The 25,524-nt window shown below is 40.9% G+C and overlaps 3 protein-coding genes and 1 non-coding gene across 4 annotated transcripts; 3 read left to right on the top strand and 1 right to left on the bottom strand.

Annotated features, from left to right (window-relative positions):
* Positions 1-343: 343 nt before the first annotated feature.
* On the bottom strand, positions 344-17,576 carry mrs2 (magnesium transporter MRS2). Its single transcript, XM_034102400.2, has 12 exons — positions 16,634-17,576; positions 15,612-15,670; positions 15,346-15,382; positions 14,890-15,002; positions 5,241-5,402; positions 4,963-5,093; positions 4,459-4,575; positions 3,194-3,263; positions 2,909-2,991; positions 1,914-2,031; positions 1,325-1,438; positions 344-1,229 (listed from the first exon to the last, which is right to left on the bottom strand). Exons 1-12 carry the CDS (start codon positions 16,989-16,991, stop codon positions 1,170-1,172), a joined length of 1,422 nt encoding a protein of 473 aa, XP_033958291.1. The 5' UTR covers positions 16,992-17,576; the 3' UTR covers positions 344-1,169.
* On the top strand, positions 3,761-3,833 carry trnar-ucg (transfer RNA arginine (anticodon UCG)). The gene has a single exon. It is a non-coding gene; the product is annotated as a tRNA-Arg (tRNA).
* LOC117460819 (integrin beta-1-like) lies at positions 5,728-10,061 on the top strand. The gene is made up of 7 exons (XM_034102401.2): positions 5,728-5,858; positions 6,383-6,637; positions 6,780-6,990; positions 7,061-7,193; positions 7,611-7,917; positions 8,020-8,298; positions 8,827-10,061. The coding sequence occupies exons 2-7, from the start codon at positions 6,384-6,386 to the stop codon at positions 9,020-9,022; spliced, it is 1,380 nt and encodes a 459-aa protein (XP_033958292.1). The 5' UTR covers positions 5,728-5,858; position 6,383; the 3' UTR covers positions 9,023-10,061.
* On the top strand, positions 16,683-25,286 carry LOC117460816 (lipid scramblase CLPTM1L-like). Its single transcript, XM_034102399.1, has 18 exons — positions 16,683-16,760; positions 18,289-18,524; positions 19,410-19,501; positions 19,663-19,840; positions 19,929-20,056; positions 21,011-21,089; positions 21,189-21,306; positions 21,408-21,502; positions 21,653-21,737; positions 21,954-22,054; positions 22,148-22,207; positions 22,371-22,421; positions 22,514-22,596; positions 23,220-23,254; positions 23,449-23,504; positions 24,083-24,127; positions 24,358-24,491; positions 24,755-25,286. The coding sequence occupies exons 2-18, from the start codon at positions 18,309-18,311 to the stop codon at positions 24,819-24,821; spliced, it is 1,623 nt and encodes a 540-aa protein (XP_033958290.1). The 5' UTR covers positions 16,683-16,760; positions 18,289-18,308; the 3' UTR covers positions 24,822-25,286.
* Positions 25,287-25,524: the final 238 nt, after the last annotated feature.

The raw sequence follows: 25,524 nt of genomic DNA, 5'->3' as shown, positions 1-25,524 counted from the left end.
TTATTTCTATATATATGCATATTGAAAATCTATGCTATACACCTCCACTGCTTCGATGTCCACATTCGGCAAGGAACATTTACAAAGAAACTGTTTCGTGTGATCTGGGTTTTCAAATGTCCATCACTGTGTTGGCTCTAATCATTTCATCCCACTACAGTAATTATAACATTTTAATTTTACAACTTTTACGGTGGAGAAAAGTAAAACATTTTTAGGGTCAAAGACTCACCACCTAAAAGCTGCAAGATGTCACACTTTTTTTTATAGAATTGAGTTTCTGTGAGAAAAGCCAAATCAGATCAACTGTGATCAATGTGGTACTAAAAAAATAACCAGAACATTTCCAACAGTGAATATTTTTTAATAAGCATCAAATATGATAAGGGGATACAATAGTCAAAAGGTGAAGTATTTGGCTGGAACTTGAAAAATACACAGTAATATAAGGCTTTCCATCATGTTGGGCTTTTGACCCCTGAAAATAAAGCGCGATCTACAGGTGATTCCTCACTACCTGTTACATATGTGTCATTGTCAATCACATCAGATAATTATGTGATAAATTCTTGCTTTTTCCATGGAGTAAATGTTTCTGGGAGTCTTTATTTTCTGACGGATGTTACACTGTAATCACTCAGATTAACATATTCTTAAATGCTGAGCACAGATGAAATAACACTCTATAAACATTGACAATAGACTTTACAACTTCATTGATTCATATGACTTTAAATCAGTTTAACACACTTCTTTTCACCTATGAATGAAATGAGGGACAATAATGTAACCTGCTTTTATGTTAGTTGTATTGTTATCAGTTTGTTCCAATGCGGCCACTTTACCACGCATTGATATGAAACCACTCATGGCAGAGTAAGACTGATATGATTGGATATGAAGACATTTTAATGACTTTCTGAAACAACCATTAAATAGTGCAACAAATGAGGGGGACACAGAAGCACACACATAACATTGCAGTCTCCAGACAGATTTGAATGCAGTCTCAACCTCTACTTTAGGCATGGCAAAGGAAGTGTGTAACCAAGCTAAAATGTCCAGCCTTTTGCAGAAAACTCAGGAGGTCCGGAGGTTGTAAAACAATCGTCTCTAAAGCTGAAGAGTCTGTAGGAGGTCTGTGGAATTTTACTGGGCAGAGGTCAAAATCATCTGATTCCTGACCTGATGTCTGATGCTTTCATATTTCTCTTCCAAACCTGAGGGATCTGTATAACAAACAGAAGATAAGACAATAAGGATTCGATCTTCAAACAATATTTTATATGGCATTATAGTTTGTGTGAGTGTGTGTGTGTCTCACTAAAGGAGGTACTGAAGGCATTAGGTGTCGCCCAAGGAATGACAGCAGTCGTCTCCATATCAGCCCGCTGCCCAAGAACATGAAGCCGGTCACCAGCCAAAAGACACGAGGGTCCTGGTAATAATCACAAACAGTGTAAGGTTACCCTGTATAAACATACAAATGATGCAGTATGCACATGCAGACCCATGGAACAAAGCTAACAAATACACTCAAAGGATGTTCCACGAACAGAGGAAAGCTAAGAAATGAAACACACAAGTAGACATCCACATCTCCAAAAACAAAATCTAATGCGTAAACTTATAAAGACAATACATACAGCTTTAAAATGAACCTTCAATATAGATTCCAAAACAAAAACATGTGTTGAAAGAATTACATTTATTTTCTGTTAAATATTTAAAAAAAGGAATACCCAATATAAAATACCAAGTTTAGTCTTAAAACGGTATGAGGCACACTCATTAATAAAGGTTTTCAAGTATTTCAAGCTAAGGAAAGGAGAAAGTCCTCATATCTGAGAAGTTTCAAACACAACTATCCATCTTCAGATACGATTTAAGTCTTTCACAGGAATCTGACTCACCTCTTCGAAGGAGGACTCCAAATTCATTCCAAAAGCGACCCCTATCAGACCAAATAGGGAAAGGGAAAAGGATCCCATCGCCAGCTGCAGATTCAGGCGCATCATCACATTACGATGGCTGGAATAAACAGACAGCACATGTAGAGCTCACAAGTTTTTTTCACCATTTTTTTTAAATGGGAAATATGCCTTTGGTCAGCAGCTTAGAAAATAGGTTCAGAATTTGTCATGTCTGTATCAAAACAATAGTCAACTGCCCGAATGTAGATGAAACCATTATTGTTTGTTTAATTATTCCTCATGTTCATATTAAACAATCCCTTCCTAATGAGCTGTCAAATTTAGTAAAGGGGATACATTACACAGTCCTCGTTTGGGGCAAAAATGTATTTAAATTTTATATATCTGATGTGATGGCTCAGCAGTCTGAGTTAGACAAAGCAAACGGATATCTTTTGAGGTTACAGTGTTTAGAACAAAGTTCCAATTTTTTTCCAGGGAATCACAAACTAAAAACAGACAATAACCTTGAAAAAAACCGATACCCACTTGATTTGTATGACTGAGATAGTGCCACTTCAAGTAAGGTTCCCAAAACATTTATGAATTAATTTTTTCAAAGAAAGGGATGTGTTTCTCTGCGTTTTGTCCCCAAAACAGTACATTATGAAAACATCATATAATGATTACAGCAGAGAAAACTGTTTCATTGTTCGTATGGGCATCTGACTACTGTTTGAAGACAGAGTAAAGAACAATAAAGAGATTTGATACCAAATACAAACATGATTAATTCCAATATTATATGCGCAGTTCAAACTAAATCCCGTTAACAGTAAGAAATTAAACACATCTCAATTGTTGTATACATGAACAGTCCCTATATTTGTAAGCCATATAATCACCGTGTTCATATTGCCACTATCCCAACATATATAATATATTCACATGTATTGTATAGTAGGCTATACCCAGTATGTGTGTGTGTAGTGTACCTGTCCAGATTGATGAAGACAACACTCTCAGAGTCGTCTATCAGCCCTTTCAGCTCTCTGGTCTTGTTCGCCAGCTCCTCAGCCTGTATGGAGTTAAATATTGTGTACTCGCGGGTTCAACACTACAATAAATGTGCAAGTACAAATTAATGTTGTATTATAGCATTTTAAATTACACGAAGAAAAAGTTAATCATAAATAATGAGTTTATTTTAAAATGGGAATTATAAAATCTTAATCAGAAATCTTAAACATGTTTTATTCTAACTGCTTAAGTAGCACTACCTGCATATAGTAATTTTCCAACAAGAGTTCCATCTCCTCCGCGTGGTCAATACCCAAACTGCTCTCCTCACTGGAAAGGCAGACAGAAAGACAATGTCCATAAACACATTGAATATAGTTCTGGTTCTAGAAATGCCTGGATTCCAAAATGCGTAAAAATCGGTACGATCATTTATTATTTCTAAGGAATAGCTCAACAGAACGAATTAGTCAAAACCTGTTTATCAATACAATAACATTACCGCCAAAATAATCACGCATTGTCCCATTTACGCATCGCTTTACGGACACATACATGGATCGGAAAAACACAGACATCTCAGGAATCCCGGTACATATAGGCCTGCCCTACACAATGATCTAATGTCAATGAAAACGTGTTCTTGACAGAAACAAAATACATTCAAACCAGCGCCATATAGACTGATCTATCTATATATATATATATATATATATATGGCGCTGATTCAAACTATTTGTCTATTTGGAAGTGTCTCAGCTACAAAAAGACCATTATTTCGGAAACACACCTATCACATGGTGTTGGCATTTCTTTAAGTATCATCCGACCGCGTGGCCTAATGGATAAGGCGTCTGACTTCGAATCAGAAGATTGAGGGTTCGAGTCCCTTCGTGGTCGTCCTTTTGAATTATTTTAGAAGATTCACAATACTTAAGCCCTATGGATGTCTCGCTTTTTAAAGACGTATTTAATACAGTTTAACATCTTTAAACTTAATTTTCGCATTTTATTGCTTATTTTCATCATATTGAACAGATGAGGCATTTTAATTATTCATATTTGTATTTAAAGAATGAATGCAATTTCAGCAAATCAAAATAAATTATGTTCATCCATTCACAATAAGCACAACACTTGTTATGAGGGAAAAATATAAAAGAAAAAAATGTTATGATTTTTTTATTAATTAATCATCAAAAAACTAAAAACATATTTACAACTTTACACATACAGCAGAAACAAATAGGTTGTGTACTAAAATGTTACTTAGGACAATGCAGTTAATTCTGCCATGCCTGAATGTAACCAAACCCCTAGCAACAACCAATTAGTTCATATTTAAACAGGAAAAAAACATTTTTAGAAGGGCAACTACACTACGACACCTTGGGAATCTAAAGTATTCTCCTCCTTCATCTTTTACATAAGCCAGTGACTGCGACATTAATAGAGATTTTAAAAGCCTTTAGCATTCATGTTAATGTATGTGATGTTAATGTATGTGAGGGAATGCGTAACTTACAAAACTCTCGGGTTTGTCCACTTTGTCAAACACATTTCTTCAATGATCTCCTCTTCATCCAAAATCTTCAGCAAGGTATCCTTAAAGACTTTTATGTCGGTCTCCAACTCTGATAAGCTGTTAGAGGTACAAGAGGCAGGAGTGAAACTCAGCGAACAGACAAAACTAAACACTTGAATGTTTACGATGAATGTTTATGCCTAACATGTCCAAGTGAGTCCATAGTGCTTGGATCAATTATGAAATACTGTGTTAAAAAACAGCTAAAAGTAACTGAAGAGGTATTTGGGCAAATGGCTGTGCTTTGAAAAAATGAATTTAAAGTGAGACCTAAATAAAAGCTGAAAATAGAAGATGGCGGATGAAAACCAGAACAGTCCCAGAAGTTAGGACACATTTTTTCATATCCATAATTTAGAAAATGCATTGCTATATTGATGCTATGTACCCTAATTTATAAGCACCATGTCAAACCTTTACAATGCATATGGTTGTGTGCTTTACCTCTTGCTGTTCTGCAGCAGAATATGCAGTTTACTTCTATCAACCGAGAGGATTTTAGGATCCACCAGTGACTCCAATGTGTCCAACAATACTGGTTCCACATCATTCAGCTGAGCATGTAGAGTGTTTACCTATTGACACAAATACAATAAAGTTACATACATGCATAAGCACACATAGCTTTATCTTGGATCATAGACTCATCTATACAGAGACTTAGGCTGATTTTGACCAAAGTTGACTACAAAGACACACAGTGTTGCTTTAATCTATTGCACCTTGTGCTGCAGGATGGCCTCCAGTGCTGTGAACTCAAAGGGCAGAGAGTGCAACTGTGATGCTAGCTGAGGGGCCAGCTCCAGAACCAACCAACGCTCCAATCCAAAACCACGAAAATCCAACACCAAAAGGGACTGCGGGGTCAAGATGGCTTTGAAAGACTGAGGAAAAACAGAGAGGGGCAGGTTAGCATCTTAAAAAAACACTGGAACACGTACACTGATCCTGGATGTTTGCTACATGTATGCTAATCGATTAAGAACCTCATTATTTTAGGACTCAACATCATCGTTTGAGGTTTTTCTGGCAACAAATGCAAGGCTTTGTGTAAGTTGATTTATCTACATGAGAAATTCAAGTAAATGTGCCTGTGCTGAGTGTGCGTATACTGTACAGCTGTGTATGCAGAACTACATTTGGATGAGTGCAATAGCAGACTCTGATCTGTAAATATTTGCGGTGAGAGACAATCAGATAGAGTCGCACAAATCATAGCTAGTGACCAGATTCTGAAACTGTGTCCCCAGTAGCACCCCTTCCATATAGGACTGAACACTGTCAGTGTGTCACAGTGTGAGGAGACGCAGCTACCGCACAGAAAGCTTCCAGTACTCCAGGTAACGCACCGGCAATACTCTGTAACTATGTATTTTGTTTTTAGCACACAATCAACAACAAGAACAGACACAAAGTGCAAAAACGCAAAGCATTCTGGTATCCAAAAAAAGCTAAGTCAAATGTTAGCATATATAATTATATGAATCTACTTGTAGCATCAGTCACTTACTAATTATAGGCCAGCCTAAATGTAATGTAATTGTTTATATTTCCAACAGTTGTGATAGTTATTTTTTTTTTCCAATTCCAATTGTATACACATTTAGTTTCTGTTATCCGTTGTTTTAGTTTAGTTCTGCTAATGTTATTTCTTTATGTAAGTTGTCCGTGACCATTCAAAAGAGGTTATAAGAGATTCATGAGTAATCTACGCACACTATTAATAACTTACAAGAGACAAGACCAGTAAAGAAAGTGAAAATAAATATCCAACAAAAAATACATTTTAGTAAGTTAATTCACTTTTAGCACACTCATATTATATTTATTTATTGATTATGTCACTACTTTATTCTAACTGCAGGATGTCGGTGAAGCTGCTCGGTCTCGGCCTGCTGCTGGGTGTGTTGTGTCTGAGCTGGGCAGACGATCAAATGTGCCTCACATCTGCCTCCAGCTGTGATGAGTGCATCCAGTCTGGCCTGGAGTGTGCCTGGTGCACCGCCCCTAACTCTAACATCCGCTGTCAGACCTTGAAGGAGCTGCGGAGAGCCGGCTGTCGTAAAAGACACATGTATAACCCTCAGGGCAGGCTGCAGGTTGTCAAGAACGACAGCAGGTAAGTGTCATGGTGTAAAGATGCACTGAAAAACCCATCTTATCAGGTTAAATCGCTAAAACTACCCCAAACTAAGGTGCCACTGGTGCTAGATACAGAGACAAAACACAAAGACTTCTAAAGTTTTGCTTTTCTCCGGTAGCACCGAACCATCAATTACCACAGCCATGTTCATCCAGCCCCAGGAGCTCTCCCTCCGTTTGAGGCCAGGTGTGAGCCACCCCTTCCCTCTCACTATCACCATGCCTACAGACCAGCCTATCACAGAGCTGACCATGGAGACCAGCCCTTTGCCAGCAGGACTAAACCTCACGTTTAGTAGCATCCTGAAGGGGAACCCTCTGGTCGTACAGGTCAGAAAATTAAGACACCAGGGTATTCGGAAAAATAAGTTATTGTAATAATCAAGTCTGTCTGCTCTAGGTGAATGTTGAGGCTGCTCGGTGTCCCAGTGAGAGGGAGCCAACCCAGAGGCAGAACAGGACTGGACCCTGGTCTGTCCTCATCACACCCAGAGGCTTTTCACTGAGTGTGAAGACCGAGATAACTCTGGAGTGTGAGTACAACTTCAGAAACATGCTACAGTCAATATACAGTCAAAGAGCAGGATATCAGCAAGTCCCCATATTTAACAATGGAATAAAAGGAGTTCTCCAATTACTGGAAGACTTTAACCCTTGTGACATAATTTAAAGGAGTTTCTCTGATGTCAAAAATATCCACTTCAAAGCACTCCAATATAATTATATTATTTTCTAGTTCTGATCAAAAATACCACATATTTCATCATTTCTTTCTCTCAAACTTGCCAAAAGAAATGCCACATGTTAAAACACAGCAAAAACAAAAGAGTCAAAAATATTTACTTTGATGCATAAGGGGTTACTAGTCAGGATGCTTCCAAACAAAGCACACACTTTAGTATTGTAACAAATAGCTTGCGCAAAACATGTAATATATTTTTTTCCCTTAGGTCAGTGTGACTGCACAAAAAACCGTGAGAAAAATAGCCCTGGCTGCAGTAAACGTGGGGATCTGGTGTGTGGTCAGTGTGAGTGCCAGCAGCCTTATGTTGGACAACAGTGCCAGAGAGACAGCGACTCATTTATTTCTCCAAATGAAGACTTCTGTCGCTCTGGACCGAATGCCCCTGTCTGCAGCGGTAGGGGAAAATGCGTGGAGGGATTCTGTGAGTGTGAGAGACGAGTCAACCCAAAAGAGAGATACAGCGGGCGATACTGCGAGTGCAGCAACTTTGACTGTCCATACCAAAACAGCAGGTATATATGAGAAGATTAATAAGCCATGAAATATTAACTTCCCTTTTAATCCTGATTTGTTACAGAAACTAAGATTAAAAAGACAAAAACTCTATCCAACAGTATATGCGGAGGCCGTGGGAAGTGTGAGTGTGGAGAATGCATTTGTGATGATGACTGGACTGGTGAGGACTGCGGCTGCTCCATGGAAACTGCTTCCTGTATGGCGACAAATCAGAATCTGTGTAGCAATAAAGGGATGTGTCAGTGTGGGAAATGTATTTGTGAGCCACCACACACAGGCCCGACCTGTGAGGACTGCCCTGTGTGTCATGGCACATGTAGGCAGCATGTGGACTGTGTGGAATGTCGGGCGTTCGGGACGGGGGCGAAGAAGGACAGGTGAGAACCAGGGTCATAATGTAAACTAAAACTTAAAGGACAGTGGGAAATATAATTGTGAACTGAAACTAAATTCATAATATCCCTTAGGAAAACTCTTGTAAAATTGAACCACTAAAATGTATCCGAAATAAAAATGATAGCAGATTATCCTCTTAAAACAACTAAACATTAAGGCCATCTCTACAAACTTTCACCAACTATGTATTTTGTATATGTTAAATCATACATCATAATATATACCTGGCCCTATCAAAACAAAAATAAACAGTGCCTTAAGAAAAAAAACTTTAAATGACCAAAACAATGAAAATGTGATGTTGCAGTTACTGTTTTATTCTTCCTCAGACACATATTAAGTTTTGCCATACATCTAAATACTTATTGATGTTATCTTATCTTATTGCTGTTAACATTGGCTGTCTCATTAGACCATGGGTATCTCCATCAAAATGCCACTACACTACACACTAGTTACACTTCACTGAGATATAATACCTCTCAACTGCTTTCTCTCACTCATTACAGGTGTGATCAAGAGTGTGGCTACCTCACTGTGACACTTGTGGAGACACAAGATGATATGTCTCAACCAGGAGAATCTATTGCTTTCTGTATGATGAGGAGCAGTGATGATTGCGTCCTCTACTACACCTTCTCCAGGACGCCCTCTGGAGGAGAGGCCACGGTGGTGCGGGCTAAGGAATGTCCTCGAGGACTGTAAGAGAGGACATCAGGAGTTTGTGATCCAAGAGTCCAGTTCTTCCTTACGTTGATGTAATGCCTTGTCCAACTGCAACTCCATGCATTGGTTCACTAAACACTGCTTTAATGTTTTGTTGTTCTAAATCCCTACATTTGTCTTAATTATGGTAAGAAAAAAAGTAAATTAAATCATTTAAAGCTTAAAAATAATTAGAGGATCCTTCAGTTTATTTTACTTCCTTAAAATCATCCTTGGGTCTAATTTACAAGGGGCTAACTACCTCTGCTTTCAAACAATGCAGGTGCATCAGCAGGAGTAGTTGATTTGAGTATAATGCAAAACCATAGTCATATTGGCTGCCATGGAATAACTACTGTTATCAAGGGTTTGAAGTAGTGGTGCACGATAATTATCGGCCCGATAATTATCGGTCCGATATTAGGAATTATGACGTCATCCCGATAAAAGTATTAATAGCCCCGATAATATACAATATATTTTTTGGGTAAAAAAAAGAAAAAAATACTGCGGTGTGGGTGGATTGGGATGAGGGGCGCTTGTTTTTCACTCGGCTCCTCCCGTTTTGCCAGTACTGTGGTATTAGTGGTTTAGGAAGAGGGGAGTTTTTCACAAATCCAGCGCTCCCTAATGCTCCCTCATGCCTGGCTGTGGCGTAAATGGTGTGGAGCCGTGAAGCCAGCACAGTAAACAAACATGTCGTCGGTAGTATGGGACCATTTAAAAGTTTCAGAGTTAGATAGTTCGCTTGCTATTTGTATTAACAAATGCAATGCAGAAGTTCCACGAGGAGGGAAAAAGGCAACGAGCTATAATACTTCCAACCTGATTAGTCACCTGAAACATCGCCATCGCTACGATGGTGTGTTAACAGGTACGAAGACGCCTGCGCTGCTAAACTAGCGGTGAATCCAAAGCCAGCTGCAAAGGCACCGGGGCTTTTACCTATCGACGAGGCTTTTGAAAAAGGCAAGAACTTTATTTGGGAAAATAAATATGGTCACTTTGAAGAGTCAAAACTGTTCTTGGCTTTGTTTTGTTCATAGTAGTAATGCTCATGTCATTTGCTCACTACTAGTCTTTTTTTACCACCAGGTGTGCAAAAACTACAGGTACATTTAATATATATATATATATATATTATATTATTATCGGTTATCGGTATCGGTCTTGAGAAGCAGGAAGTTATCGGTATCGGTTTCAAAAAACCAATATCGTGCATCCCTAGTTTGAAGTAGACTTATGTTGGCAACATTTTTCTTAATCAACAGCCAGATCAAAATTATTCAAAAGACCTCATGAAAGAAACAACAAGAAGTGAGGATACCCGGCCCGGAGGAAGCCCGGGGTCCCTTTCTGGAGCCAGGCCCAGAAGGAGGACTCGTCGGCGAGCATCTGGTGGCCGGGCTTGCCACGGAGCCCGGCCGGGCCCAGCCCAAAAAGGCAACGTGGGCAACACCTCCGCTTCTCCGTCCCGCGGGCCCACCACCTACGGGAAACAGCGATGGGGTTGGGTGCGCTGCCAGAAGGGTGGCAGTGAAAGCGGAGGGTCTCGACGGACCAGACCCGGGCGACAGAAGCTGGCTTTGGGGACGTGGAACGTCACCTCTCTGGGGGGGAAGGAGCCGGAGCTTGTGCGGGAGGTGGAGCGGTACCAGTTGGATCTGGTTGGGCTCACCTCTACGCACAGCGTCGGCTCTGGAACCTTACTTCTGGATAGGGGTTGGACTCTATTCTTCTCCGGAGTTGCTCAAGGTGTGAGGCGCCGGGCGGGTGTGGGGGATACTCACAAGTCCCCGGTTAGGTGCTTCGTTGTTGGAGTTTACCCCAGTGGACGAGAGGGTCGCCTCCCTACGCCTGCGGGTTATGGGGGGGAAAACTCTGACTGTTGTGTGTGCTTATGCACCCAACAGCAGTTCAGCGTATACGGCCTTCTTGGAGACCCTGGAAAGAGTCCTGTATGGGGCTCCTGAAGGGGACTCCTTAGTCTTGCTGGGAGACTTCAACGCACATGTGGGCAATGATGGAGACACTTGGAGGGGCGCGATTGGGAGGAACGGCCCCCCTGATCTGAACCGGAGTGGTGGTTTGTTACTGGACTTCTGTGCTAGTCATGGATTGGCCATAACAAACACCATGTTCGAACATAAGGATGCTCATAAGTGTACGTGGTACCAGAGCACCCTAGGCAGAAGGTCCATGATCGATTTCGTTATCGTATCATCGGACCTGAGGCCGTATGTTTTGGACACTCGGGTAAAGAGAGGGGCGGAGTTGTCAACTGATCACCATCTGGTGGTGAGTTGGGTCGAGTGGCGGGGGAAGCCTCTGGATAGACCTGGTAAGCCCAAACGTGTAGTTCGGGTGAACTGGGAACATCTGGAGGAGGCCCAAGTTCAGGAGGCCTTCAACTCACACCTCCGGCGGAGCTTTTCGGGCATTCCTGTGGAGGTTGGGGACATTGAACCAGAGTGGTCGGTGTTCAAAGCCTCTATTGCCGAAGCCGCGGCGGGGAGCTGTGGTCTCAAGGTCCTAGGTGCCTCAAGGGGCGGTAACCCTCGAACCTCCTGGTGGACACTGGTGGTCAGGGAAGCCGTCCGACTGAAGAAGGAGGCCTTCAGGGATTTGTTATCCCGGGGGACTCCCGAAGCAGTTGCAAGGTACCGACAGGCCCGAAGGGCAGCAGCATCATCCGTAGGGTTGGGTATCGTTTGAATTTCCACGATTCTGATTCCGATTCTACTTTTCGATTCCGGTTCTTAACGGTTCTCAATTCCGATTCTTTGAGGGGCAGAGTAAAAAAATGATTAAGTTCCTGTTGAAAAAAAAAAAGCATATCTGCCTTCTCAGGCATACCAGGAAGAAATGTTTGAACATTTTAAAGCAAAATGCTTCAATCTGGTGCACTTTAAGCAGAATGACTAGAGACTAGATCTAGGGGGTACATAAACACCCATATGAAAAAGATCGGTTTACATTTGAATAATTATAAGTATGTGACCAATAACCAATGTAACCAATAACCCATAGCCAATAACAAATACATGTAACATATTTTATTTTTGTTGTTCATTCATATCTTATTTTACTATTTTATTTATGCATATTTTTTTATCTCTCCAGTTTAAAACGATATGTCTGGTTTACTGTCCTATAGTATACATTGGAATGATTTCAAACCTGTTTTATCCCAATCATTATAAAGGAGTGCCTTGGAAATATGTGTTTACATTACATTACATTATACGTTTACATAAATCACATAAATTGTGATCAAAACGTTTGAGACCCACTGAGATAACTTAGACTAAAGTGAACTATCTAAACACTGAGAGTCCTTTACCTCACTGAGCTGTAGTTATCAGCCTCTCAGTATGACTGGAGAGGACTCTCCCTCCACATCATTGTAGAAACATCTTCTTCTTCCGTTAGAGCAGCTAGCACCAGATGCTAATAACAACAGCGCCGGTTCCAGTGCACCCTCCCTTTCTCCCTCGCTCACTCGCACTTTGGCTGTGAGCTGCGGGTGCCAGATAAGCCAACATCCCCCATTTTAATCACTTGCAGCGCCCATCGTACAGGGCGAATGAAACGTGTAACCGGGGTGAAAAAGGTTATTACATTTACTTAATTATGAATGTTGTTACATCAAGGCCGAAAATTAGGATGAGCACCAACGGTCAAAACATTTGTTTTCCCTCCCAGAGCTGTCAGCGCAGCGCCTCCACAGATCTGGCGCCCTAGGCGAACATCTATAATGCCAGTGCAACGGGCCGGCCCTGGTCTCAGATTACACTGTAGGAAGTGTAGGTACAACGCTACATTTCCCGCCTCGCCGCAGTCATACAGTAGGCTACGCAGAGCGGCGAGAAACATTTCCTCAGGCATCGAAAAGCGGAACCGAAATTCACATTTCTAAATGATGCCGTTGGGATAAAAATGTTGGAACCGGTTCCGAACAGGAACCGGTTCTCGGGTACCCAACCCTACTCATCCGTGGCCGAGGCAAAGCAGCGGGTGTGGGAGAAGTTCGGAAAAGACATGGAGAAGGACTTTCGGGCGGCACCAAAGTTGTTCTGGAAAACTGTCCGACACCTCAGGAGGGGGAAGCAGGGAACCATCCAAGCTGTGTACAGTAAGGATGGGACATTGTTGACCTCAACTGATGGAGTGTTGGGGCGTTGGAAGGAACACTTTGAGGAACTCCTGAACCCGACAACTCCGCCCTCTATGTTAGAGGCAGAGCTGGAGTATGACGGGGGATCAACACCAATCTCCCGGGGGGAGGTCACTGAGGTCGTCAAACAACTCCACAGTGGCAAAGCCCCGGGGGTGGATGAGATCCGCCCGGAAATGCTGAAGGCTCTGGGTGTTGAGGGACTGTCATGGTTGACACGTCTCGTCAACATTGCGTGGAAGTCGGAAACAGTACCGAAGGAGTGGCAGACCGGGGTGGTGGTTCCCCTTTTTAAAAAGGGGGATCAGAGGGTGTGTGCCAATTACAGAGGCATCACACTACTCAGCCTCCCCGGGAAAGTTTACTCCAAGGTACTTGAAAGGAGGGTCAGGCCGATTGTCGAACCTCAGATTGAGGAGGAACAATGCGGATTCCGTCCTGGTCGTGGAACGACGGATCAGCTTTTTACTCTCGCAAGGATCCTGGAGGGGGCCTGGGAGTACGCTTATCCGGTCTACATGTGTTTTGTAGACTTGGAGAAGGCGTATGACCGAGTTCCCAGGGAGTTACTGTGGGAGGTGCTGCGGGAGTATGGGGTGAGGGGGTCTCTACTCAGGGCCATCCAATCTCTGTACTCCCAAAGCGAGAGCTGTGTCCGGGTCCTCGGCAGTAAGTCGGACCCTTTTCCGGTGAGGGTTGGCCAGGGCTGCGCTTTGTCACCAATCCTGTTTGTAATATACATGGATCGGATTTCGAGGCGTAGTCGTGGGGGGGGGGTCTGCAGTTCGGTGGACTAAGGATTGCACCACTGCTTTTTGCAGATGATGTGGTTCTAATGGCTTCATCGGTCTGCGACCTTCAGCACTCACTGGATCGGTTCGCAAACCGAGTGTGAAGCGGCTGGGATGAGGATCAGCACCTCCAAATCTGAGGCCATGGTTCTCAGCAGGAAACCGATGGACTGTCCACTCCAAGTAGGGAATGAGTCCTTACCCCAAGTGAAGGAGTTCAAGTATCTCGGGGTCTTGTTCTCGAGTGAGGGAACAATGGAGCGTGAGATGGGCCGGAGAATCGGAGCAGCGGGAGCGGTACTGCAGTCGCTTTACCGCACTGTTGTTATGAAAAGGGAGCTGAGCCAGAAGGCAAAGCTCTCTGTCTACCGGGCCATTTTCGTTCCTACCCTCACCTATGGTCATGAAGGATGGGTCATGACCGAAAGAACGAGATCGCGGATACAAGCGGCCGAGATGGGTTTTCTCCGCAGGGTGGCTGGTGTCTCCCTTAGAGATAAGGTGAGAAGTTCGGTCATCCGGGAGGGACTCGGAGTTGAGCCGCTCCTCCTTCGCGTCGAAAGAAGCCAGTTGAGGTGGTTCGGGCACCTAGTTAGGATGCCCCCTGGGCGCCTCCCTAGGGAGGTGTTCCAGGCACGTCCAGCTGGGAAGAGACCAAGGGGTAGACCTAGGACCAGGTGGAGGGATTATATCTCTTCGCTGGCCTGGGAGCGCCTTGGGATCCCCCAGTCAGAGCTGGTTGATGTCGCCAGGGAAAAGGAAGTTTGGGGCTCTCTGCTGGAACTGCTACCCCCGCGACCCGACCACGGATAAGCGGGAGAAGATGGATGGATGGATGGATTGTTGAATTAAAGAAACGTCTGATCAATCACAAAGTGAGCGAGCGAAAAAGAGCATACCTGCATCCGTATGATGATGCAGTTGTTCCTGGTTGTGAGGCTGGTACTGTGCTGAAAGCGAAGGTCTCTGGCCTGGAGACTGAGCTCCTGGCAAAGCTCGGTTTTCTTCTTATCTGTAAGAGAAAAAGGGAAGAAGATGAGAAGAAGGAAAATAGTGACGAGAAAATTCTCTGTTTCATATTTTTGTTGTTTTCATAACAGGGAACATATAAAACTGTGAAAAAAATACTGCTCTCCTAATTTGTTGCCGTTGTTCCTAGATACAGCTTTTAGCATCTCTTTGGCAAAAAAACTCAGAAAAACAGAGCAAGGGAGAACATATTATTGGATTCAATGACATACAGAGAAAAACACTGTCACTATTGTGAACGTTGTCTTAGCCCAGGAGAAGACATATTACTAATCATCAGTGTCAACTAAAAAGACAGGCAAGTTGATTTAATTTGCAATACTTACCAAATGATGTCACATTTCCCTCTTGGTCAAACTTCATCTATGACAGAAATAAACAAAAATCTCTTATTACTCTAACATCAGTACAAATGTACTTTGTACATGTTTGTTTGATAACACCTGGGACATATGGGATATATCCATTTGAAAATCAGCAGTAAAATCAAACACATTTCCTCCAAAAGCATATTCCCATGAAGTGCATTTGAATTATAATTAACGATAGTAACTACTGTTCAGGAACCACTGTAATGTTTAGGCTCTCTTACCACTACAAAAGCTGGAGGCACACTGGAAACGTCTGTCCCTCCGTGGCGGATAAAGGACACTGTTCATAGAAAATACAAAGTTAAACCTTGTGTAAAGCAATATGTTTCCTATATACAAACAGCAAGGAAAATAACAAAAACAAGTATACACAATGTGCATAATCAGCTACAATCGCTGGGGATTTTAGGTCAACCAGATTTACTAGAAATCTACACTCCTGTACTTACAGTGGTGCACAATTTCAAGGTGCCAGATGCATTTGGAAAATGAACATTAACAATAGAGTTGCTTCAAAATATTGGAAATGAATTTGATGTTAAAAAAACAATCCCTCAGGGAAGTAAACCCAACTTTCTGTCTAGTCACTTTGAATTTTGATAAAAATAAGTAAAGCTTTGATTCAGTTTTATTACATGTGAATCACTGTCCTCAGTAACATTACAGTAATACCATTATTGTACCTGTGACAAACTAATATAGGAGAATGATATATAGCCTATGCATTTATCAGAGGTTTATCACAGGTTACAGTGTGGACATATATTGAAATAAGGGCTTTATAATCTGAAACAATTTAGTCATTGTGATTTCTTTGACTGAAATTGGAATTTCAATATGACCATTGTGAAAATAATGATTTTGCATTATTATTTTATTTTCCTTAAAAAATACATAATAAAACAACGGGATTTTTTCCAAGTTGTACTAGAAAAAGATTTGTTCTTAATTGTGTTGAATATAATTTCTATGTCTGAACGAAGGAAAACAAATTGCATTTTGACGTATGTTGCATTATATCACCTCCTTTCTTTTGGATATTGTACTAATCGATATTAATTAAATACATTATAATACAATGATACATTATGAATTTATTATTTTATAAAAGTTATACCCTTATTGAAAAGCATGTAGTACTGGAATCAGGATAATTTGGTGTTAATCAACAAATAAAAGACTGAATTGTGAACAATATAATGGTGTGGAAACAGACCAAATGCTCACTATCTGTCACTCTTACCAGGCCATGCAGCACCTCCTTCTTGTAGCAGCTTCTCTTTCCTGACCGCAGCAGACTGAGATCTTCTGAGTTGACATGTTGACAACCACTGTGTTGGACTGCAGGTGGGATTTGGACCAACACCACTGTAAGTCTTGATGAACAGTCCCAGTTTTGTATTTCCAAGAGGCACAGTGTACTTCAGTGGGTAGAGTAATGCACGAGCACTCCAAAGGACAAGGGTTCGAGTCCCACCGATTCTTGAAGACAACAAACTAACAGAGCTAAAATGGCGATTTGGATAAAAGTTCCTTCCAAATGGCAGATACATCCTAGTGCAGTTCATACAGCCAGCCAGAAGCAGCCTGTGTAGTTTCATCCACACACAGCAGCAAGGAAATATTAAGACATACAACCACAGTGAAGGGTGGTGGAGAAAAGGAAGGCAAGCTTTAGCCTACATAAGCAAAGGAACAAGGTAACACAGTTTTGGCGTCAAAAGCTGAACGTGTGTTCCTAGGTCATATTGATAGTGGTTCTTCAAGTTGAATGTCAGTTTTTTTTAGACAAGACAGACCATATCCGCATGTAGAAAAATGACAGTAAGTAATATGCTATAGTTTAATTATGCGCAAATATTGGCTAACGTAGGCAACTTTAATGTCATACTTTCCTCACATTGTTTGTAAGAGTGCTGGAGTAAGTATGTAAGTTGTGCTAGTTATCTCAGCTAACGTCGCTAGTATTAGTTTAATGTGTTGTTAGATACTTATCTATTTAATTCGTGACAGTAGCCACAATTACATGTAACACTGTCAGTTACCTGCCGCTAACTACATACTTTCCTCAACCAACACATTGTGATTGTAATCCAAAACACAAGTTGTCCAAGTTAGCAAACTAGCAAACAACAAGAGGACATGCAAGAGCACTGTAGGAGACCACAATGCACCGCGGTGACAGGCACCGGCTGCCGAAGATCGTCTCTGGTGAAGACAATCACTCATACTGAAAAAGGTTAAACAACAAAATCCAATATTTTGAGCTGCAGAGGTCAGAAAAAAATGCATTAAATAATAAATAGTCAAAATTAGAGATAGATAGTAAGTGAAACGCAATAAATATGAAGTCACCATTATTATAATTAAGTAAATGATTCCCTATTAATGAATTATGAGATGATGAGAGAGTAAATAACAGTTATTTCAAAGAATCTGAGTATGAAAATCATAATAAAAAAAAAACCTAAACGAAATAATGACTTTAATTAAAAAGTTTATTGGAATTTTTAGATATATTTTTATTACTTCAACCATTATTTTTTTTAGATAGTACACTTTTGTCCTGTCGGCTGGCGGAAATGGGCTTCCAAAGACAGACATGCCCCGTGCCAAAAAGACGATAATTATTTGCGTGCTGATCTAGCATTATTTCAGGTGTTGGTGGCACCCGGAACAAACCATGCTGTGGATTTATTGCTAAGGCTTCGCGAGATTTGCACTCTGATTTATTAAAAACGGTGCAGTCAGCATCAGCATCTCTGATAACCGGAAGGATGCTGTGGCGGAGGAAGCGTGGGGATTTCATTGTGTTTACGCTATATCCGATTATAAACACCTCCGTGCTCAAACCAGGTCCCATATATTTTTATTTTATTTTATAATTTCGTTGTTTAGGATCTGTATTAGCTGCTGCCATGTTTCCATCGTGTCAGTCCAAGGCTCCCGCCGGGGACAGCGGCGACTCCTCCACCAAGAGGAGCTCCATCGCTAAAATGCTGCTCGGGGTCTTCGTGGTGTACATGCTGCACACCGCCTGGCTGCTGTACGGCTTCCTCAACACCAAGCCCTGCGATAGAAGCAAAGGAGAGCTCTGCATCTCCTCCTACCTGACAGCAAGACCCAGGCTTCAGGTGAGCACAGGCCTCTGCCTCTTATCCACTACTCCTCATTATCAGGGATACCATGATTACTGAGAGATCCAGAAAAAGACCCTCCTGCATGCAGGGCCATGGGTTCAGAATAACTAAACTCACTGCCCCTGCTCCTTCGTTAATGATATTAGCCAGTGCTGCTAAGAATAAACCCTCTTTTTAATAATGATACAAAAACGACTTTTGGTTATGGCCTTTAGTTTTTTTCAGATAAAAAGTGTATTGACTGTGTCATGTCTCATAGCTTGTAAGTGTCTCCTCTTTCATAACCCAGAACAATTTGCTCAACAGCTATTTTGCACGAGTATAATGTATATTCAATCCCATGCCATTATGTGTCTATTTATATATTCCTGTAACCTAGTGAGACTGTATATTGAGTATACTACATTTATTCAATATTTCGTTATATTGTGTATTATTTAGATATAGGATATATGTATTTTCTGTTATACTTGCTGCTAGTGTCAATTTAGCATTTACATTTTAAATCTTTAAATGTTATTCTTATAATTTATACTTGCCGCAAATGTTAATTTTTATTTTATTATATTTGTATCTTATTGTATCTTTTACATTTTGTAATCTTGTTTAATGGTTGGCACTGCTGCTTGAACCAAATCATTTCCAAATTTTGGATAAATAAAGTAAATAAGTTATATATTATTTTAAATAAAAAGGAATGATGTGTGTGTCAGGCTGAATCAATAAATACTTTAAATACTGATTTACATGGGGGGGGTTTACAACATAAAGTTTTTTTTTTTTGTTCTCACTTTTCCATTTCTGCATGTATTTTTGGACTCAAAGGTTTTTTGAAATAGAAAACACTGCTTTGAATCTTCTCTTCTTCTGTTTTTCCAGCTGAGTGTCTTCACCTGCCTCGTGCCAGACAACAGCCAACTCAACCTGGCTGTAAGAATAGACCAATTTGACCCACACTCTTCATTTGAGAGGTGGGTTTGACATGTTATACATCTGTTAATCATGCAAATGTCAATTAGGAGACTTTCTGCTCATTGCCACTAAAAGATAAACACTATAGTAACAATGCTGCTTTCATTTACTATCTCACTTATATCGTCTCTCTCGCTGTCCCTTCTCTCTCACTCCTTAGGGAAGTGAATGTCTCCCTGCCAGAGCAAACTCGGGATAATGGCACTCTGTTTGCAGTCGTGTATATTCACAAAGCTGGTGTTTCACCTCTGGAGGACGGCAGAGAAGTGCACTATGCAGCTCAGCTCACCACCTACATCGCCCCCCCCCATACAGAGGGACAAAGAGACACGCACAAGGTAAAATGTGACTCAATATCTGTCCTATCATATTTCAGCCACTTGTCACCTTTACAGCAGATATAAGTGATTTGTATGGCTCCATCAGAGGGCGAGTCCCAGGTCAGAAAATCCCGTATCCCACTGGAGACCTCACCTGTCAGTCACTATGATGTCAGAGGACTTCACCTTCAACAAGGCGGGGCTTCCCAGTGATGTGCGGCGCTACATGAGAGTGTAAGTCACATGAGGCTTTGGAGGTCAAATCTACTGTAGCTGACTATTGCTTGTTCTGTGTGACGAAAGCTTTGCAGCCAGTGCTCTTCTTAAAGCATACATTTTATCTGTAAAATCGTTTTTTACACAATTACAAAATAAGTTAATCCCCTAAAGGACATCAATGAATAAACTAACATAGTTGTTTAGAAAAAGAAGCAAACATTAGAAACAAAGAAAGGTGACAATTGTGTTCGTGTACCTTAGTCTTAACCATTGCTATATTGCTTTCCTTTATTTTTCTCAACATCCCACTTCTAAGGCAACTAGAAGGGCAATCAAAAGGCCCAGGCCTCCAATAATACCATTATCATTAATACAGAATCATGTGGGTTACCGATAAGCGATTGGGATTTGCTCCAAATGTAAAGTTTCTTGCACTTTCTCACAAAGTTTAAGGAAAATCAGGCCACTGTTTTTCCTGTTATTCTGCTGACAAACACACACACAAATAAACAAACCACAAACATCATTTCTTGATAGTTAATAAAGATGCTGAAGCATTGCCAGCATGACTGTTACTCTGTAGAAATACACTTGTGAGTGGGAAGGTGACTGTTCATCATTTGTAAAGCAAACACAATGACTGTTGCTTAATAAACCATTTAAATGCATGTGGGTTATGTTTGATTATAATCTTCTTGCAACTCCACCCTGATGTAAATAATGAATCTGCCCCAGGCCAACGTGTGTGTGTGTGTGTGTGTGTGTGTGTGTGTGTGTGTGTGTGTGTGTGTGTGTGTGTGTGTGTGTGTGTGTGTGTGTGTGTGTGTGTGTGTGTGTGTGTGTGTGTGTGTGTGTGTGTGTGTGTGTGTGTGTGTGTGTGTGTGTGTGTGTGTGTGTGTGTGTGTGTGTGTGTGTGTGTGTGTGTGTGTGTGTGTGTGGATTAAACCGTCTCCCTGTTTGTCCCTGCAGCTCTCAGGAAGGCCGACAGATGATCTACCTCCCTCTGCTGCTGGTGAACGAGATCAGCTTCAGAGTCAGAGACCTCGTGGTAGGACAACTTTACCCATAAAGTTAAAAGCATACTTCATAAACCACAGTTTGGGTTTGATTTGAATGATCTAACATCTACCTTTTCACTCATCAACAGGAGATCAGCAGCAGCACTATCCGGCTGCCTCTGACCGTGTCCTACGAGGGCATCTCTTTGAGGGGGTTCAGGTTCTGGGTGCATCTGCAGGACATCGTTTATTCTCTGCGACAGTTTGGTGAGCTGATAAGATGCGATAATAACACAATACATATTTCAGCATGTGGCTATTCACATCACATAACCAGTGGATTGAAATGCATGTTGTTATTTCTCCAGGCTTCACTGAGGAGAACGTGGATGAGATTAAAGAGACTTTGGTGGGCTCCAACCTCTACCTGTTAGTGTTGACTGCACTCATCACAGCTCTGCAAGTAAGATCATGCAACACCATGAGAAAAACCATGCCATACATATTAGATCCCCCTGATTTTCAATACATTCAATTTCAATATGTAAGTTTCAGGAGAGCACGTTTATTGCAAATGAAGCATTGTAAAGTTAAAGTAGGTTTCTATCTACAGCTCATATGTGAGTTCTTGGCTCTTAAAAATGACTTTTGCTCATGGAGAAAAAAGAAGACCATGGCGGGAATGTCCAGGAAATCAGGCAAGAGATGTTTTTAATTATTAAACATTTGTGACTTAAAAATAGTCTTTAAAGGTTTTTTTTGCACTGACAATTGTTTTCAGTCAAGGTAGTAGAGCTTGTGGCAAATGTAAACAACATTAAATCATAGTTGTAATGTATATGACGGAACGAACAGTAAACCAAAGCCTGGAAAATATTAAAGTGTTTCTGTGTTTCTCCCCTTTCTGTTTGTAGTTCTGTGGCGTAGTTTGAGCACTTTGCTGATTTTCCTCCATCTGCTTGAGGAGACAAGTCTGCTGGTGCTGCTGCCTGTTGGACTGGGAGCATTTTTGGAGGTATTTAGAATAACAGGAAAATCCAAATAACAGAAAAGGTAAAAGAAACATTATAGCCGACAGTTTTAACCAACGAACATTTCCTCCTGCCAGGTATGGAAGTTGTTTACAGTATATAAGGTCCAGTTTCAATGGAGAAGCTCCAAGCTCCATGTGAGTATGGTGCCATTCAACATCCGTTCACTGTAGATTTAATGTCTAAAGTGATATCATTTGTTTCAAAGTATTTGAATAATAAACTTTTACTTCCAGCCCTGATGCAGACTGTCATTAACTTTCTTTCTAACGTAAGTCTGCCTCCTCTCTCACTGTGAAGGTCATTAAGCTGGACGAAGAAGAGAGAAAGACAGTGGGGTATGACAAGCAGGTGTGTTTATCTATCTTTTTCTAATATGTTAGAGTTCTGATTTAATATGCTCTGCTTCAGGATTTAATTTGAATATTTGCTTTTCTCTCCAGGCGTCAAGATACTTGTCCTACTTGGTCTATCCTCTGTGCATCAGCGGAGCTATTTTCTCCCTGGCCTACTTACGCCAAAAGAGGTAAGAGCTCTGCTCCGTAGCTTAAAGGCATACTATGCAGGATTTGTCGGCTGCTGATGTAAACACACCATTCATAGTTGGCCCTCCCCAGCTCAATGAACAAGAGAGAGTGTGTGCAACGGGGTTCGAGCGAGCTAGGAAAGTGAATTAAGAGATGGAGCAACATTAGCAAGAATAAAGCAGGGAATTGGAAACAATATAATGTTATTCCTAGTAGGCGGTTACGCTGTACAGCTCAAATAAACATGCTATACATCTCAGAAACAACCTGAACACAGCAAAACAAGAACAACAAAAGAAAATGCCGTATTAGTCCATACATCTTTTTAGGGAAAACCTGCATAGTATACTTTCAAATGATGCTACGAAATGTCACACACTCATCTGTTGAGTGTACTTGTAACATTTCAATACAAACTCTCTCCTGGTTACATCTTGGTTCCTCTCCACCTACTGTACTGAAGTGTTTTAAGCAGTCAGATTCAAATCAGACCTGAATATTTCTTGAAATAAAGTAAGATGTTTTTTGGTTTTATGTATAAATATGATCTAATATTACTTGTTATTACGTACATACACGTAGCAGCTATTTCTATTAACATTAAATTGCATTATGTTGACAGTTACTATTCCTGGTTGGTCAACAGCCTGGTGACTGGTGAGTTGACTTCAATTATTCATCACAGAGAAATGAGCTTATCTGTTTGTCTGTTTGTTTGTTTGTTTGTTTGTTTGTTTGTTTCCACAACATACATTATTGATTATTTGTCAGTTTTTCTTATTCAATTAAGATGATGCCTTCACTTAAACCACTATTGTACTGCATTGACCCTCTTCCTCTTCTCCTCTCAGGAGTGTATGCCTTTGGCTTCCTGTCCATGGCCCCACAGCTGTTCATTAACCACAAGGTCTGTCCTGTATTCAAGTGTGTTTACTACCAAATGTTCTGATTGTAGTGAAATGAAATAACCTGAATATGTGTAAGTTGCTAATTTGAGTAAATTTACTCAAATACTCAATGTTTAGTTTACTTACTAAACTAGTTTACTATTTCCTGCTACTATATACTTCTACTTAAATGCAACTCTTATATCAATCCACTTCCTTTATTTAATACATTGAGCTACTAGCAGCATTACAGATTCAGAAAATAAATACAAAATGTAATTAAATACATTATGATTCATTATTATGGATGTATGAATATAAGACTTTATTGATCATTTGGAGGAATTCCCAAGGTCCCGAGCAGGACATAGTGATAAAATAGCCCCTATGTGATTTACATTAATACTTCAGAAAATATTCAGTAAAATAAAATACATTATTCAGAAATTGACCATTCTGCATAACGATTACTTTTACTTAAGCAGATGTTTGAAAGTAGGCCTATACGCTGTGGTATAGGTACTTTTACTATTTAAAGATCCCAATACCTCTCCCCCTCTGCTGTCTCTCTCTGTTCCTCCCTCTCTCTCTGGATCAGTTGAAGTCTGTGAGCCACCTGCAGGGGACAGTGTTGATGTACAGAGTGAGTGTGACTGTCTCTCTGGTTATTTCACAAAACGGCAACAGTAACATAATTTGTGCAGATTATCTTTGTCTTTTCATTCTCATTTTTGTTCTTGAAACTTTCTAGTAAATGCACTTTAAATATCACTTATCACTCAGCAGAAAACGACTTCTATTCTTTCCAACAAATTGCTAGTGGACAATTTATTTTTTCTCTCCCTCCTTAACCCTCCTCTCTGTCTACACCAGGGAGTGAACACGCTGATCTCAGACCTGTGCTCCTGTGCCACCTTTTTCTCCTCTTCTGGATCCTTCTCTTCCTCTCATCAACTTTCCTGCTTCAGAGATGAGCTCTTGTTCTTCCTCTACCTCTACCAGCGAAGGTAGGACACCCCACACAAAATACTACAACACAAACACACATACACTGAACATGTTAAAGCTGAAACACTACAAAACACAGCATGAATGTGGACACAATGAATGGGACTAGTAGAGTTGAATGTATGTCTATTTACACGTAAAATATACAGTTTACAATCTTCTTGCTGCTGATGATAGAAGTGTGTTATATTCCCCATGCACCTAAATGCTTTTGTGAGGACTATTGTAACATAACCTTGCCATCATCTCATGTCTCCAACAGGCGTTTCGCACTGAGAGCACGGAGGCGAGAGTCTGGGACTCACAGCAAGAAAGTAAAGACTCAATGAAAAAGAACATTCCTCTCCTACCCTTTGTTCCGAAATGAATGCACAAACACACACAAACTGATCTTCCAAACAAATATGAAGATGTAAAATGGAGGCTCAGGCAGGAGACCTGGCCGTGTGCACCATAGCAGATGAAACTGATCCAAGATGAGCCGTTTGCCGACCAACTCTTCACTTCTGTACACTTATGGTGCTGCAAAAAGGAATTTCCCCCTTTACTGCTACAGTGATTCAACACTTCTATCTACAGACTGATGCACGCTTTGCAAGAAGAATATCAAAGGCATCATATCACTAGTTAGAATTTGTGTTTTCACATTGTTTTGTACACATGGGGCGGGGGTCAAGAAGGTGTGGTACATTGTGAAGGATGTAGCCTTCAGACTCCACATAATCCTCTGCTTAACTGCATTTCAACTTTAGGACTTGACCCAACATGACTTTCATAAAGCTGTCTGAAAAGTTTGAACCATGATTCTTTAAATTCACTTTTAAACATGCCGTTTTTACCTAATAGAAGCTTGGAAAGCCTCTTAACAAAGGCATAGAGTGCTGTATGAAGCCTTGTATAAACTGAAACAACCCAAAACAGCCCTTATTTTTAGGGTTGCACCATTACCACCATGATTTAAATGATTCTGCACGTTTCACCCATCTCAGCAAAACATATCTGGTTTCTTTGGAAACTTATTTGGAATTTAAA

The sequence above is a fragment of the Pseudochaenichthys georgianus genome, chromosome 16, assembly GCF_902827115.2.
Source record: "Pseudochaenichthys georgianus chromosome 16, fPseGeo1.2, whole genome shotgun sequence".
Classification (NCBI taxonomy): Eukaryota; Metazoa; Chordata; class Actinopteri; order Perciformes; family Channichthyidae; genus Pseudochaenichthys; species Pseudochaenichthys georgianus.
Note: the sequence above shows the minus strand (reverse complement) of the source record. Positions and strands in the feature narration are given on the sequence as shown.